Source organism: Arachis hypogaea, chromosome 2 (assembly GCF_003086295.3).
Source record: "Arachis hypogaea cultivar Tifrunner chromosome 2, arahy.Tifrunner.gnm2.J5K5, whole genome shotgun sequence".
NCBI classification, from domain to species: Eukaryota; Viridiplantae; Streptophyta; class Magnoliopsida; order Fabales; family Fabaceae; genus Arachis; species Arachis hypogaea.
The window spans coordinates 67564549-67579189 of record NC_092037.1 but is presented as its reverse complement, the minus strand read 5'-3'; the positions used below and the strand labels follow the sequence as shown (position 1 = coordinate 67579189).

General features: G+C 35.8%; 2 protein-coding genes across 5 annotated transcripts; both read left to right on the top strand.

Moving 5' to 3' along the window:
- Positions 1-2017: 2017 nt before the first annotated feature.
- Positions 2018-12913, top strand: LOC112747020 (uncharacterized). Of its 4 annotated transcripts, none has more exons than XM_072218463.1 (11): positions 2018-2390; positions 2506-2558; positions 2977-3059; positions 5597-5674; positions 9669-9869; positions 9971-10215; positions 11452-11664; positions 11736-11828; positions 11917-12018; positions 12108-12431; positions 12611-12913. In XM_072218463.1, the coding sequence occupies exons 5-11, from the start codon at positions 9671-9673 to the stop codon at positions 12656-12658; spliced, it is 1224 nt and encodes a 407-aa protein (XP_072074564.1). In that variant the 5' UTR covers positions 2018-2390; positions 2506-2558; positions 2977-3059; positions 5597-5674; positions 9669-9670; the 3' UTR covers positions 12659-12913. The 4 variants fall into 4 exon arrangements, with proteins under 4 accessions (XP_072074564.1, XP_025650894.1, XP_025650898.1 ...); XM_025795109.2 differs by having other exon boundaries at positions 2485-2558; XM_025795113.2 differs by lacking the exon at positions 5597-5674 and having other exon boundaries at positions 2485-2558.
- Positions 6469-8751, top strand: LOC140172957 (uncharacterized). The gene is made up of 3 exons (XM_072218462.1): positions 6469-8156; positions 8226-8540; positions 8621-8751. The coding sequence occupies exons 1-3, from the start codon at positions 6526-6528 to the stop codon at positions 8748-8750; spliced, it is 2076 nt and encodes a 691-aa protein (XP_072074563.1). The 5' UTR covers positions 6469-6525; the 3' UTR covers position 8751.
- Positions 12914-14641: the final 1728 nt, after the last annotated feature.

Sequence of the window (14641 nt, the reverse complement as noted above, 5' to 3'; positions counted from 1 at the left end):
ATATATATATTTATTACATTTATTGTAAACGCATAGGTAGGTGTATTATAAGTTGTAGTACTGTTTAAGGACAATTAACGGTTTAGATGTAACTAATGTACGTTAGTTATCTGTTATGGCATTTGCGGTGACCACGGTTATTTTTGCCACACCGTGTGACACTAGGTCTCCCGCCGCCACCCATTCTGCTTCCCTATATAAGGGAGGCTAGATTTGGGCATGCAGTAGGGTTGAGAGATTTTATGTTTGACAGTTGCTTGATCTCTGCATTTGTCGAGCAGTGGAGGCCAGAGACCCATACGTTCCACCTTCCGTGGGGTGAGGCCAGCATTACGCTTGAGGATATTGCCTACCACACTGGACTGCACACTGCCAGAGAGCTCGTTGTGGGTTGTACCAGAGACTTCCAACGGTGGCACCGGCACCCGACATGGGTATGGGTTGAGAATTATTGGGCGCCAGGCCGCCACTACTATAGGAGGGAGGGAAGCAGGTGTTTGCAGTCACGATGACGTGGCTCAGAGACCGAGTGGAACATATTCCTATTGGGGCAGCCCCAGAGACTCTCCGACAGTATGTCCGATGCTACCTGATGATGCTGATTGAGGGTTTCTATTCTCGGACAAGTCGACTACACTTGTGCCGTTGAGATGGCTGCCACTGCTAGAGGATTTCAATCGATGCAGCCAATTGTCATGGGGTCTGCACTTCTCTACCATACCTACCACTCGTTGTGCACGGTGGCATCCCGTAATGTGACGGACATTGCGGGGTGTATGTTGCTTCTTGTATCGTGGATCTACCATAGGTTCCGTGCTTTAGTGTAGCGGGTTACGACGTCATCAAGTTCCCACTTTCTTCCAGGTATATGAAAGTTGTAATTAATTTGTTGATTACCATATAGTAGACACGTAATATATGTTGGAATATAACTAATGAAAATCTATAAAACTATCTTTCATCTACGCAGGTTGGCAGGGCTAACGCAAAAGAGCAAAGATCGTCATGATAGCAGGATACTAAGTTTGCGTCGTCGTATCGATGCACTGACATTTGAGCAGGTATGATATAGTGTGCTCTATGTATTTTTTTTTCAATCTACCATTGGTATATCGTTTAATTAACGAAGCTCCCTAAATGTTTTTAAAATAGTTTCGCTGTACACTGTACGACGATGTAGAGCTATGTCAGATTGCGCCGGACTGGCTCATGGCTAACACAGAGCTTTATACATGGAGGGCTGTCATCCCTATCGTCTGCTTTCACTTTGTCGAGTTCCATCACATTAACAAGGTGAAGAGGCAGCTAGGGGGGCAGCAGCACAGGCCAGCAGACCCAGTGAACGTTGATGAGTATCTCTTTAAGACGTCTAAGGGAGATGACACCTGATGGCTAGACCAGCATCATTACTGGTATGACCTATTCAGGGGCCGTTACCAAGCACAGCACTTGGTTACAATCGACACAGGAATACCTCACCTGGTGGCAGCAGGCCTGCAGAGTGAGATATCTTTCCGGTGATGACATCTTGGCCGATCCCAGAGCAGCAGCCCCACCGGCTGATATCCTCCCTGTAGCCCCTGGTCACAGAGATGAGATACAGTTACCGCCGGATGTCCCAGATTGGAGACGACGGGCGAGGAGGCGACTTTGCGATGATGTCTAGAGACCAGCACGACAGGCATGTGGTCAGCATGCTCGTAGGGACGGTGAGGATCCTTAGGACGGAGACCGACAGTTGTCAGACGAGGAAGTTAAGTACACCCGACAGGAGGAGGTACTCGAGGATGTCATTCCTGATGGACGTGCAGAGCAGCCGTCCGACGCATTTTTTGCTGACCATGAGGCTTATGCCGGGTGCCTCCATACCTGGTCACCATGCGGCTAATGACACCGGATGGGAGTAGCCTTAATTCGACATTGGATCCGATGTCGAGATAAACATCGATGATATGTTCAAGATCATCGGGGCGACCAGTGATGCGATAAAGGACTTGGCCAGTCGTTATCCACTACAAGGAAACCTAATTTCAGCGACTATATAAGGGGAGCGGTCAATTAGAACCGCCGTCGCTGCTACCCCAAGTTCACATACCCGCGGTTGATAGCAACCCGCCTCTGAGAAACAAATCCGGCGGCGGCCATCGTTTTCACTCCACGGCGGTTCATGGTATTCGCGCCATTACTTGCTCAGACCGCCTAATTTCTCTTTCCTTCGCACTTCTCGCTAGCTCCACTACCCACTACTATCTGCCATTACCCCAATTTTTCATTCTTTCCAAACCTAGCGCGCCCAGAACCCCAAGTGCAGTGAAAAGAAAATCTTCGTTCAAACAAAAATCTGCACGAATCATTGATTAGCAAGACTATACCCATTTGTTTCTATCCTGGTAAGCTCATTGTGTATTTCTTTATTCTTTTCTGATTCAATTTTATGCTTCTTCTAGTTAATAATCACTGATAGATGATTATCTTATTTTCTAGTTATTTCTCCTTCATGTTCAGTGCTCTGAATGCACGAATTTCTCTCCTGGAAGTGCAAATTTCTGCAATTTAAGGTTACTTTGTCTCTTTCTCTACTATTAGGAATTTAGGGGTTTATTGGATATAAATTGTAAAGAGAAATTTGTGCTTTCTTTTTTTGGTATTAGAATGAATTCGTACTTATTACTTAATTAATTAAAAGATAATCTAGCTTGAAACTAATAATGGAAAATTGTTCGATGAAGTAGTGCGCTTGAAGAACAATTTCTGTGATTTGATTTGTATTCAATTTGTCTAATTTCATTGATGAATTCATCATTGGGATCAGAATTGCATATTTGATCATATTTTCTGTTTAAATTAGTTCTCAATTGAGGTATAAATTATGAAGTAAAATGAGCAACTAAGAGAAGAAGGGAGGGTGTGTTTGTTTATTTGTGAGCAAAGTTAAAAGAGAGGTATTTGAAGTGTTTGATTAATTGGATTTTGCAGGTTTTAATCTGAAATTATTATCCTTTCTGGTCTATATTCTTAGCAAAGGGAGCCAAATTGAGTCAAGACCAACTTTGACACAGGTAATAATTATTAGTAATTTTTAGATTTGTCAAATTTTGTTGATAAATATTGATAATTAAAGTTAGCAAACATAGATTATTTATTTTATTATGAATGCTAGCCCTGTTTGGTATTGATGTATTCATACTTCTATAGTCAAATAGCTACTGCCAAGTGCCAATACTATCCCTTTGTCTTTGTGTCGTCTTTACTTGGTAAAACTTTAGTAAATTAAAGTTGTACTATAATGTATCTATATTCTATACTTATCCATACCACTAGTGCTTGATATTAAGGGTCCCAATTTTTTTATTTATTTATCAAACCTGAGAGCCTTGCATTGCATCACGCTGTAATAGGAAATTGTGAGAGATGCTTGAAGAAAATAGTATCCAAACCATGACACAAAAACAAGTGTTAAAAAATAAAATGAACACGTGTTATATGAATTGCCTACAGCCTGATAGCTTCTTTAGTTTATCCCTTCTCTATTTCTATAAATTTAAAAAGAAAAGAAAAACTGGGCAATTTAAACAAAATTATCCTTTAAGATAATAATTTATACTACCATTAACAGTTAAAAACTTCATAAATGGCAAAGATAAGATATTCATGTCCATGGATGAAACATCAATTAAGTTTTTTTTAGTTTAGTAGTGTAAGTATATACTTTATCCTATACTTTTAAATAGTGATGACCACAAATAACAAGTTCTAATGACCCTCTAATATTCTTCTAACGTGTTAATATCTTAGCTGTTATGAATAGTTACCTAGTTACCTTATAATATTTACTCTGGAGTGCTGCTAGCTAGCTAATATAAAATGTGAACCGGATACGAAGGCAAGGCATGTGCAGCAATAAGTTCCCTAAAAACAAATTAATAGAAGGCTATAAATTAAGCAACAAAACAAATAAAAGAGAATAAAATATTTACATGAAAAGAAAAGATGAGCGTAGAGACCACTGAGGAATCATGAGAAGACATGTATGGTGCAGCACTGCAGCCAGTGGTGCATGTCCTTGATCACATTGGGGCAGTGACCAGTGAGGGCTGAGGAGATAGAATATTTAAAGAAAAGAAGAGCATTAATGAATAGGTAGTGGGCTAATGCAGTCCAAATTCTTAACTCCAAGGAGGTGGAATTGAATACCATGAAAGGAAGCCATAGCCCATAGCCCCTAGCCATAATAACATACAACAATATCAACACTATTAAGAGAAAGGAATAAATTTAATTAAACCATATAGTGTTATTGTTACATTACTATTCTGTTTTTTGTTGATGTCACATGCATCTGCTGCTGTCTTCAGCTGAAACCAAAAAAGGTCTTAGGGAAGATTTCAGGATTTAAACTAATTGACAACTTAAACAACCCCAGAGAAGAAATTGGACATAAGTGCAAGCTAAAGAATAATTTAACCTGATTTTTTTATTATTACTTTACATGCTCTTCTTTGATTACAAATGAGATGGATGAAATTAGTTCTTTACATAATCTTAAAACAGCTAATTTTCTATCCACTACTTCTCTTTCATCTTCTCTGTTCTGTACCTTTTTTTTTGACATTTTACTATATACTTCAATAGATCATATGATGTAGAGACGCCATGCAGAGAACAATAAGCATTAGTCTATTGAAGCATAGACCAATCCACTTTACATCGCGAATATGACTAAAACAATTAGTATTATGCTAACTGCGAAATTTAATGGAGACATACTCATCAAAGTTGGTTGGTGACGGAATTACCCTGTTGTTTTTTGTTTTTATAAACTGTTTCAATTAGTAATTTTATCAAGTATTTTAAAGTATATATTAGTTAAAAATTTTTTATTTATTATTATAATTGTTAGGAAAAATTTAAAGATTTAGCTAGACAATACTAGAAATAAAAGAGAAATAGTATTTTTTATTTTTAAGATTGATTCACTTATTATTTTATTAGTATTAAATTGAAGATGAGTGGTACTTAATTGAGAAACAAAGATATCAAGGGCATTTCTCGAAAGAATGAAGTAGATCAGGAATTCAATAGTTGAAGCATGCATTGGGCTATTTTGTGTAATAGATTTGTGTCTAATTATTTTGTTGTTAAGCTGGTCTTGAAGTTAAAATGTCTAGTTTTTAGTGCATAGCTAACTAACTAATTATGAACTTTTTTTTGGAGGGAATTGAAAGAATGGAGAATATGCAGTAAATAGTGATGAGGCATTAATAGTTAAGACTTAAAAGTAGTACCATCTCTCTCTTACTTTCTTTGTGAAACTGCAAATGCAACTGCATCTGGAACTGCTGCGAAATATGTCTGAAATTGATGCTATGTACAATAATATTTATTCCAACCTGTAGGTGCGGTAAATGCATGCAATGACATCCAAATTTTATTATTTTAGGAGAGGGGGAAGGGGCAGGTTTTTGGAATTGTATTTTTGATGTGCGTTTGTGAGGATAACAATCCAACCTCTTGTGGGTTTTGCCAACCTACATAGCTACTATCTTTCATCCATGTTAATTCATTTTTCTGATTCTTATTTTTTTTCCTTTCGCAGTGAAGGCTGTTTTCTTTGGAAGTAACATACCTACCTATTCCATTTTACTTATCTGCTGATTTTTTTTTTGAAAAACAAGTAAGTAACATCTCTTTTTCTATGGTTGGTAGATTAGTATTTTAAAAAATATATATTTACATAGTTGTTACTAAATAGTGCACATGGCTTTAAACCAGAACAATTTACTTTAAAGCTATGGAAGTTCTGGATAAATCGTGGATTAAGAGACCACGAAATTCTCTTGAGTATGCACAAGGTGTCTCAAGATTTATTGAGTTCGCTTTTGCACATCATTCAGCCGATGGAACAATCATATGTCCATGTAATGCATGTGCTTTTAAGAAGTGGCTAACAAGGGACGAGGTGTATGATCATTTGATTTGTACACAATTTCCAATAGGGTATACATTTTGGTTTTATCATGGAGAGCGCTCGATAGGAGAAACTAGCAACGTCTCAAGTAGTATTTTTTCAGATGTACAACAAAATTCTATGGCCGACGAGCAACATCCTATGGTCGAGGTTGATTCAATTCGAAACTTGATTAGTGAAGGTCTAGGAGTTGGTGGGAACATAAAAAATGGAACACCCGTAATAACAAATGAAGTCATTGATGGTGATGCTCAAAGATCGATGCCTAGTGAATCTCATGAAAGTCTTGAAGCGAAAGGGTTTAGCGAGCTACTTAAGGATGGAGAAGAGGCATTATATGAAGGGTGTACAAGATACTCGAAGTTATCTTTTCTATTGAAGTTGTTCCATATCAAATCCCTCTGTGGTATGACCGACAAGTCTATGAAGATGATTTTAGAACTATTGAGTGATGCATTCGAATACGCGAGGATTCCAAGTTCTTTTTATGAGGCAAAAAGATCATTTCTAAACTTAGTTTGGATTGCACGAAGATACATGCTTGCCCAAACAATTGTATGTTGTATTGGGGCGAAGATGAGAACAGGGAGACATGTAAGGTCTGTAATAGGTCTAGATGGAAGACAGATAAGAAAAAAGGTCCAGCTGAGGCATCGAGTATTATTGGTAACAAAAAGAAGAAGCATCCGGCAAAAGTTCTTCGTTACTTTCCTTTAAAATCTCGATTGAAAAGATTGTTCTACTCGTCAAAGACTGCGGCTGATATGCGATGGCATGCTACAGCTGAGAATAAGGATAACGCAATGAGACATCCAAGAGACTCTGAGGCCTGGAAAAGGTTTGATTTGGAGCACTCAGACTTTGCATCCGATCCACGAAATGTGCGTCTTGCATTAGCTACCGATGGCTTCAATCCACATGGAACTTTGAGTGCGAATCATAGTATTTGGCCTGTCATTCTCATTCCGTATAATACTCCTCCATGGACGTGTATGAAATCGACATCATTCATAATTTCAATGATCATTCCTGGCAAGAAAATGCCAGGAAATAACATAGATGTTTATTTCCAACCTCTAATAAAAGAGTTAAAGGAGTTATGGGTTGAGGGTTGCGATGCATATGATGCTTTAACACAAGAAGTCTTTAAGTTGCACGCAGCTTTATTGTGGACAATTAGTGACTTCCCTGGGTTAGGGACTCTTTCTGGATGGAATACATACACAGGACTTGCTTGCCCATCTTGCAACTTTGATAACATCCCTCATCGTCTCAATCACAGCAAAAAGTATTGTTTTATGGGTCATCGTCGCTTTCTGGATCAGAGACACAAGTTTAGATTAAACACCGTTCAATTTAATGGAAGACAAGAAACAAGGCTTCCACCAAGAACATTATCTGGCAGTGAAATACTTTCACAAGTTGAGAATATTAATGTCACATTTGGCCGAAGAGAAGAAATAGGAAGAAGTGGTAAAAGATTACGCACTGGTGGAACTGTTGAAGGAGGTGGTACTCAACAATGGAAAAAGAAGAGCATTTTTTTTGAGTTGCCATATTGGAAGTCTAATTTGCTGCGTCACAATCTCGATATGATGCATATTGAGAAAAATGTATGTGACAACATACTATATACTTTGTTAAATGATAGTTCGAAGTCAAAAGACCACATAAATGCCCGAAGAGACCTTCAAGAAATGGGTATCAAGCCTGATCTGTGGCCAAGGGAAAATGGAAAGTATCCTCCTGCTATTTATACTCTGAACAATTTGGGTAAGAAGAAATTCTTGACAACTTTGAAAAACGTCACTGTTCCTGATGGTTATGCAAGCAACATATCAAGGTGCATTGACATAGACTCTCTTAAGTTGAGTGGGATGCTAAAAAGTCATGATTGTCATATACTTATGGAGCAATTATTACCGTTAGCCATGCGAACAGGTCTGCCTGATGAGGTCTCTGCAGTGCTTATTGAGATGTGTTCATTCTTTAGACAATTATGTGGTAAAGCGTTAAGTGCCCCTTATTTGAAAAAGTTGCAAGATCAAATTGTCCTCACGTTATGCCACATGGAAATGTTATTCCCTCCTTCATTCTTCACAGTTATGGTTCACTTGATGGTGCACCTTGTAGAAGAAGCTCAACTTGGAGGCCCTGTCCATTATAGATGGATGTACCCTATTGAGAGGTAAAATTATTAGCTTAGATCGTTATTTATGACTTTGTTGGATAGTATTTAATCTTCATTCCTGGATAGGTATTTAGGACACTTGAAGTCATATGTACGTAACAAAGCACAACCAGAAGGATCCATAGCGCAAGGATACTTAATGGAAGAAATTCTGACATTTTGCTCCAGATATTTAGAGAACATTGAGACTAGATGGAATCGACCTCGCAGAGTTGATGATGAACCAACCCATGAAGAATCAAATCCTTGGTTAGATACTTTGTTTCCTCAAGTAGGTAAACCACTTGGTGTTTCCTCATATTTCACTTTAACAGCCACCGAGAAGTTACAAGCTCATAGACATGTGTTAACTAATTGCTCCATAGTTGACAACTATCTCCAGTGAGTATTTAAGCATGTTCTAATTCATATAAGTAAGATTTTTTTAATGACCTTTAATCCTAATATTAAGACATCTATAGGGAGTTTAGAAATATTGTACGAAAGCAATTAAGAAGTCGTACAAGAAATACATCAGAGATAGACAAGAAAGTTCATAGAGAGTTTGCAAGTTGGTTCTCTACCCGTGTGAGTCAAATACTTCCTCTTTGAAGTTATTTTTTAAGTCAATTTCCATCATATCAAGTTGATAAAAAAATTCGTCATGCTTTCTTAGATTGTTCGAGATCTTGATAAAATTGAAGAATCTAAGAGAACGGTATTTTTTAGTCTTGCCAAAGGGCCGATTGACCAAGCAAGAAGATTTTCTGCATATAATGTCAATGGATACAAGTTTAGGACTGTAGAACGTGAAAAAGGTTTAAAAACTCAAAACAGTGGTATTTTTGGAACATTTGGAACAAGAAGCTACTCCCGCAATAGTGATCCCAACATGAGGTTTGGAGCAGTTCCTTATTATGGAAAGTTAGTCGATATCATTGAACTTAATTATGATGGTATATTCTTTGTAACCTTGTTTAAATGTGAATGGGCTAATACCACAAACCCAAGGGCCATAAAAGTAGATAACTTAGGTTTTACCTCTATCAACTTTAGTAGATTGATACATACCGGTGAGCATGAGGATGATGAGCCATATATTAAGGCTAACGAAGCTCAAATGGTTTTTTACGTGGAGGATGAGAAAGAAAAAGGTTGGAGCATACCAATTCAAGTAAAGCCAAGAGACTTATATGATATGGGCAATGAGGATGAAGACATAATTTATGACAACGTGGGTTATCCATCACAAGATTTGGGACAATTTTTTCCAGATAACATTTCACATGTACCATTAGCAAGATCAATTATAGACGAAGAAAGTTTAGAATAATGTAAGTCTTTAGTTGCAAGTCATAGAGTGTTATGTATTGTTTTCTTTCGTAAGTTTATGTTTTATTACATATACTTGATAGTTTGATTTAGTAGTTTCTTGTTTCTTTGGTTGTTAGTTGATTAAATCAAGTACTATCATTTAAGTTTCATTATGTTATTGATATATTAATCTTAATATCTCTTGATACGTTGTAGAAATGACTAAGAGAAAGACTGTTTCTTCACGGAAGAATGCATCTACTCATGAGTTTGTTGATTCACCACCCGTTGATCAAAATGAGTCTTCTGAATCCATGGAGCCTGAACCTACTTTATCTACTGGTTCAGAAATTTCACATGTTCAGTTAGATGTACAAGGAAGAAAGTCCAATAAGTACTGGACAGTTGATTTGGAAGGTATGTTATTAAATTTAGTTCAATTATAGCACTGTATATTTAAACTTCTACAAGGAAAGAAGTATAATAATCTATGGTATACGACTTGAATCATATGATAGATGCAAATGGAGTGATTAAGGAAGGTCACTTAAGGTTGAAAGATGTGTGGGTGCTGTCTCGTGAGACTAGAATTATAGTACATTGGAATGAGCATGGCCAACCGATTGGTGAATCTGGTGGACTTTTAGGCTTGTTTTTGGGAGCTGTTGCTGGGAATTTCAAAAACTTTCCTATAAGTTATGAGAAATGGCCTTTGGTTCCAACAGAGCCATACAAAAATGGAGCTTATAGAGATATTATTCAGGTTCTTTTTTATTTAATTATTTAATAATAATTTAATTATCTTCAATACATGTACTCCTATGTTCTGGTATTGTGTCATCCAAGGACAATTTTAGCTGTTATTTATTAATGGAAATAATATAACTGGCCAACTCACTAAATGCCCTCTAATCTAATACTAGTTAAGTTTGTACTAATGTCTTTATCCTGTATTTCTTTTTTTTCTAATTAGTAAAATAGTATTTTAATATATACATATTCAAACAAGTTTAATTATTCTGTGTACAACTAAAAAGAACCTCTTAAGTTTGATTGACATTGGTGCAAATAAGATATGGAAATCATAAAATTATGTAGAAGATAAAAAGTAAAAAGAATTTTACTGTTTATGCATAATGTTAGACTTTAGTGTATCCAATGAGGTGTTCTAATATTTATATTTAAATCGGTATCTTTTATTTTGAATAACATTTAAAAGTTTGTTTAGACTTCATAGGAAAAAAAATATTTCACTAGATTTTTAGAAGTTTTTTGGTCTTTTATGGGATTTCAGATCAGGTAATTAGGTAAAATGCTCTACGAAGCTGTAAATGAGTTAAAATTAATTAAGGCTGGATATAATATCACATGACCTAACCTATCGTTTTGACATTTTTTTCCTATATAAATTTTTTTTGTCATTTATGTTGTCGTTAAACATTTCAGGGATTAGTATCAAGTTTTATGATTAGCAAGGTTCTAATTAAAAACTCTGGATAATGACTTTATTGGAAATATTTGAACATGAGGTTTATCCATATTAGTTTAGCATTATGCAGGTCCATTTGTAATTTGTTATCTAATTAAATTTTAATTTTTCATTTCTAATTAAATTTTAATTTTTCATTTATAAAATTTTGGAAAAAGAAGAACTAAAATTAAAAATTGAAAATTAAACTGCAAATCAAAGAAGCGCTAAAATTTTTTTTGAGTTGTTTAATATTACATAGCTCACACTTATAAATATGTATTGTACAGGGGTGATTGGTTTTTGGTCTATACTTCTTAGCATTTCTTGGTGCCATAATTATTTTCTTATGCCGCATGCCTCTTATGGCCATATTATGCTATTATTTTAGTTGTAAATTACATTTTGTGCATAGCATGAGTCTGTGAACATTTTTGTGAATTATGTTCCAATTTTAGTTATTAATAATTTTACCTGTAAGTTTATGTTACAATTATTCAAGTTAATTATTTTTATGTTTATACTATGTAGAGATTCTTTAAAGTTGATGATGGACAGCAAAAGAAGTACATACTACAAAATCTTGGCAGAAAGTGGAAAGATGATAGATGCAAATTATTTAATGACAATTATAATTGGAATCTTACTAGAGAGCAAAATATAGCAGCGTTACCAAAAGGATTTGGAGTCAGCTTGGAACAATGGGCAACTTTTATTGATTATAGGTTAAGGTCCAAAACTCAGGTAATTGTATGAGCACACATTCTATATTTCATTTTATATTGACAAGTTACTAATTGAATTTGCATGATTAGGATATGTGTGAGAAAAATGCAAGTAATCGAGAAAAACAAACAATTCCTCATACACTCGGATCCAAGACGATTGCTAGGAAGAAACACGAATTGGTTTGTGATCGAGTCCTTATCAGGATAATAATATGTTATTTAATTTTTACATGCGTTGAAATTGAATTTCCATTTATTGAATTGATAGGAAACTGCAAACAAGAGAGTTTTTACTAGAGCTGAAATGTATCCAATTAGTCATAAGAAGAAGGATGGATCTTTTGTTAATGATGAGGCTAGAGAGAAAAGTGTAAGCACTTTCACTTTATTTTGGCTTTGTTTGTTAATGAGAATAGAGATTATTCTAATGATGATGCATTTTTCAAATTCTTGTCATAGGAACAATTAACTTTGCTTCAAGCTAATGAGAGTTCTACTGATGATGCATATGCCAAGTTGTTTGGAAAAGAACACCCGGGTCGTGTTAGAGGTGTTGGATTTGGTGTTTGTCCATCCCAAGTCATGAAATCTTCTAATAGTTTCGGAGGGGTATCTTCTTCATGCAATCATGACTTTGATATGGATAAAGTTCGCTCTATGGAAGTAGAATTACAAGAGAATAAAGCAACAATTTCTTTATTACAAGCCCAGGTGACATATTTCATTAATCATTGTATGGGTGGAAAAGTACCACATGACTTTCCTACGGCTACAAATAATGGGGTAAATATTATATATAGATTTTTTTCCTTAATCTTTCATTGTGCATGATCTAGTAAAATTAGTTATTGTTGTTCATTTTCTTAATTTATGCAGATGGCTTATACCTTTTCATGTTAGACTTAAATTATTTAATTGTCTTTTTTTTATTCTAACATATTTTTATTTATTTTCAATCCTAGGTTGCAGACTCTCCAATAGAGACAAGGTCACATTCTACTATTCCATGAAGTAGTTGTAGAATTTTATAATTGAAGTGACACAAGACTTTTATTATCAAAGTAGCTCTTTTTTTAGGCATTTAGCTTAGTTAAATATTAGTAGCAAAATTCTTTTCTAATACAATTTTAGAATTGCATTATTTGAATTTACTTTGATATGTATATATAGGTGTTAAATACTGATTGTGTTGGATTTATGATTATGTAAGACTTATTAAATACATATTATATTTTGAAATGCAATGTTCATATTCTTTTGGTCAATTTTTCTATTTTACTTTGAGTTGTAGATTTTAATATTTGTAGTAGTTACTTTATTTTATTGCGATGGAAGCATTAGGAAGGAGTTTATGTATAAATTTAGTTATTTTTTTAAAAAAACATGCTGCCATTTTTGCGGCGGTTAAAAACCGCCGCGAAATTCAATTTAAAAGTTCTAACCGACCTTTTAGCGGCGGTTTAAAACCGCCGTGAATGTCCAACGGTAACTAAATTTTGCATTTTGCGGCGGTTGTTAAACCGCCGCTAAACACCTACTTTGCCTGGTTTCCGCGCATAGTGGCGGTTTTAAACCGCCGCGATTCGCTGAATGACTCTGGCGGCGGTTATTCCAGCGGTTCTTCAAAACCGCCGCCGTTGCAATGCCGACGGTTGTTCTGGCCGCGTTTTGCTCACCGCCGGGATCCGATTTTAGCGGCGGTTCTAACCGCCGCAACCCTCCAAAAAACCCGCCGCCGCTGCGCTGTTTTGTTGTAGTGATCGCCACTGAAAAGACGATACCGACATACTTGGGACATCGAGCAGTGTATCCACCCAACATGGGACAACTCTTCCAGGGTACTATCAGACTCCTCCTCCACCACCGCACCAGTCTGGTTCTGCTCCGTTACCCTACTATCAGACTCCATCCCTACCACCACCGCCACCACTGTCCGGTTCTATCTGGCCACCACCTCTTACGCCTCCTCCCATGATTGTAGCAGCTCCTTTTCCGCCACCACACCAGCGTCCACCACCCACTTTCAGCCAGCCAGTTGTTCGTCCTCGTCCATACCATTCTCCCAGAGTGTCTTGTCCTCGTGGATGTGGGACTGGACACCACTTGGATCCTGCCACTGGACGGCGTTAGTTACCATTATTGCTATGTATTTTGCTTATTACTTATGTTTATAGACTTTCATCACATGTATGACTCTTTTTTAGTGCATCCGAATGTATGACTTGACTTGTTTATCCATGTGAGTATATGTTTTTTTATAAAATTATTGTAACTATATATAAAAATTGTCCTGTATAGTCGCACGTATCTCAGATGCACTACCCCAAATTAGCATACATGTACGTATTTCGGATGCCCTGGGTTAAAGCAGATGACATACTCGGATGCAGTGTATTCAATGTACAGTCTAGTTCATATCACGGGTGCACCCGAGATATGACTGGCATGCCCCGTATCACAGAATGGGGTTAGTGCATTTGAGATATATTCATTTTTTGGTTTCTTCCATTATATCCGAGATATGACTAAAAACGTATTTTAGTAAATACTTCCACATTTATTTAAATTGATAAATAGTATATTTATTTAATTTAAATAAAAAAATCCCAAAATATGTGGTTGCTATCTTTGACAAAAATAATAGTCATGTATTGCAAGGGGCACCTACTAAGGACATCCACACACAATAATATTACAACAAAGAGAAGGTAAATGGAAATTTAAACGGAAAAAGTTGTTGAATGTTTTTCCAATTTTTTTTGGGGTATTCCAATCTGCAACGGATCTTATTTCATTTAATGATTTATTATTAGTTAATAAATTACTATATACACAAGATAAAATTTAAATATTTAGTAAAAAAAAAACTTAATAAATTAATGATTTTTTATTTTTATAAATTAAATAAATATAATAATTATTAAAATAAATAATTTTAAAAATAATTACCGAGATAATTTGCATGTATCTCAATTTAGTGACATGCATTAACT

Coding starts and splice junctions, on each gene's coding strand:
- LOC112747020 (XM_072218463.1), top strand. CDS start 9,671: ATGACTAAGAGAAAGACTGTTTCTTCACGGAAGAATGCATCTACTCAT. Junction 9,870..9,970: donor CTGGACAGTTGATTTGGAAG/GTATGTTATTAA, acceptor ATCATATGATAG/ATGCAAATGGAGTGATTAAG. Junction 12,019..12,107: donor ATGAGGCTAGAGAGAAAAGT/GTAAGCACTTTC, acceptor TTCTTGTCATAG/GAACAATTAACTTTGCTTCA.
- LOC140172957 (XM_072218462.1), top strand. CDS start 6,526: ATGTTGTATTGGGGCGAAGATGAGAACAGGGAGACATGTAAGGTCTGT. Junction 8,157..8,225: donor TGGATGTACCCTATTGAGAG/GTAAAATTATTA, acceptor ATTCCTGGATAG/GTATTTAGGACACTTGAAGT. Junction 8,541..8,620: donor ATAGTTGACAACTATCTCCA/GTGAGTATTTAA, acceptor AGACATCTATAG/GGAGTTTAGAAATATTGTAC.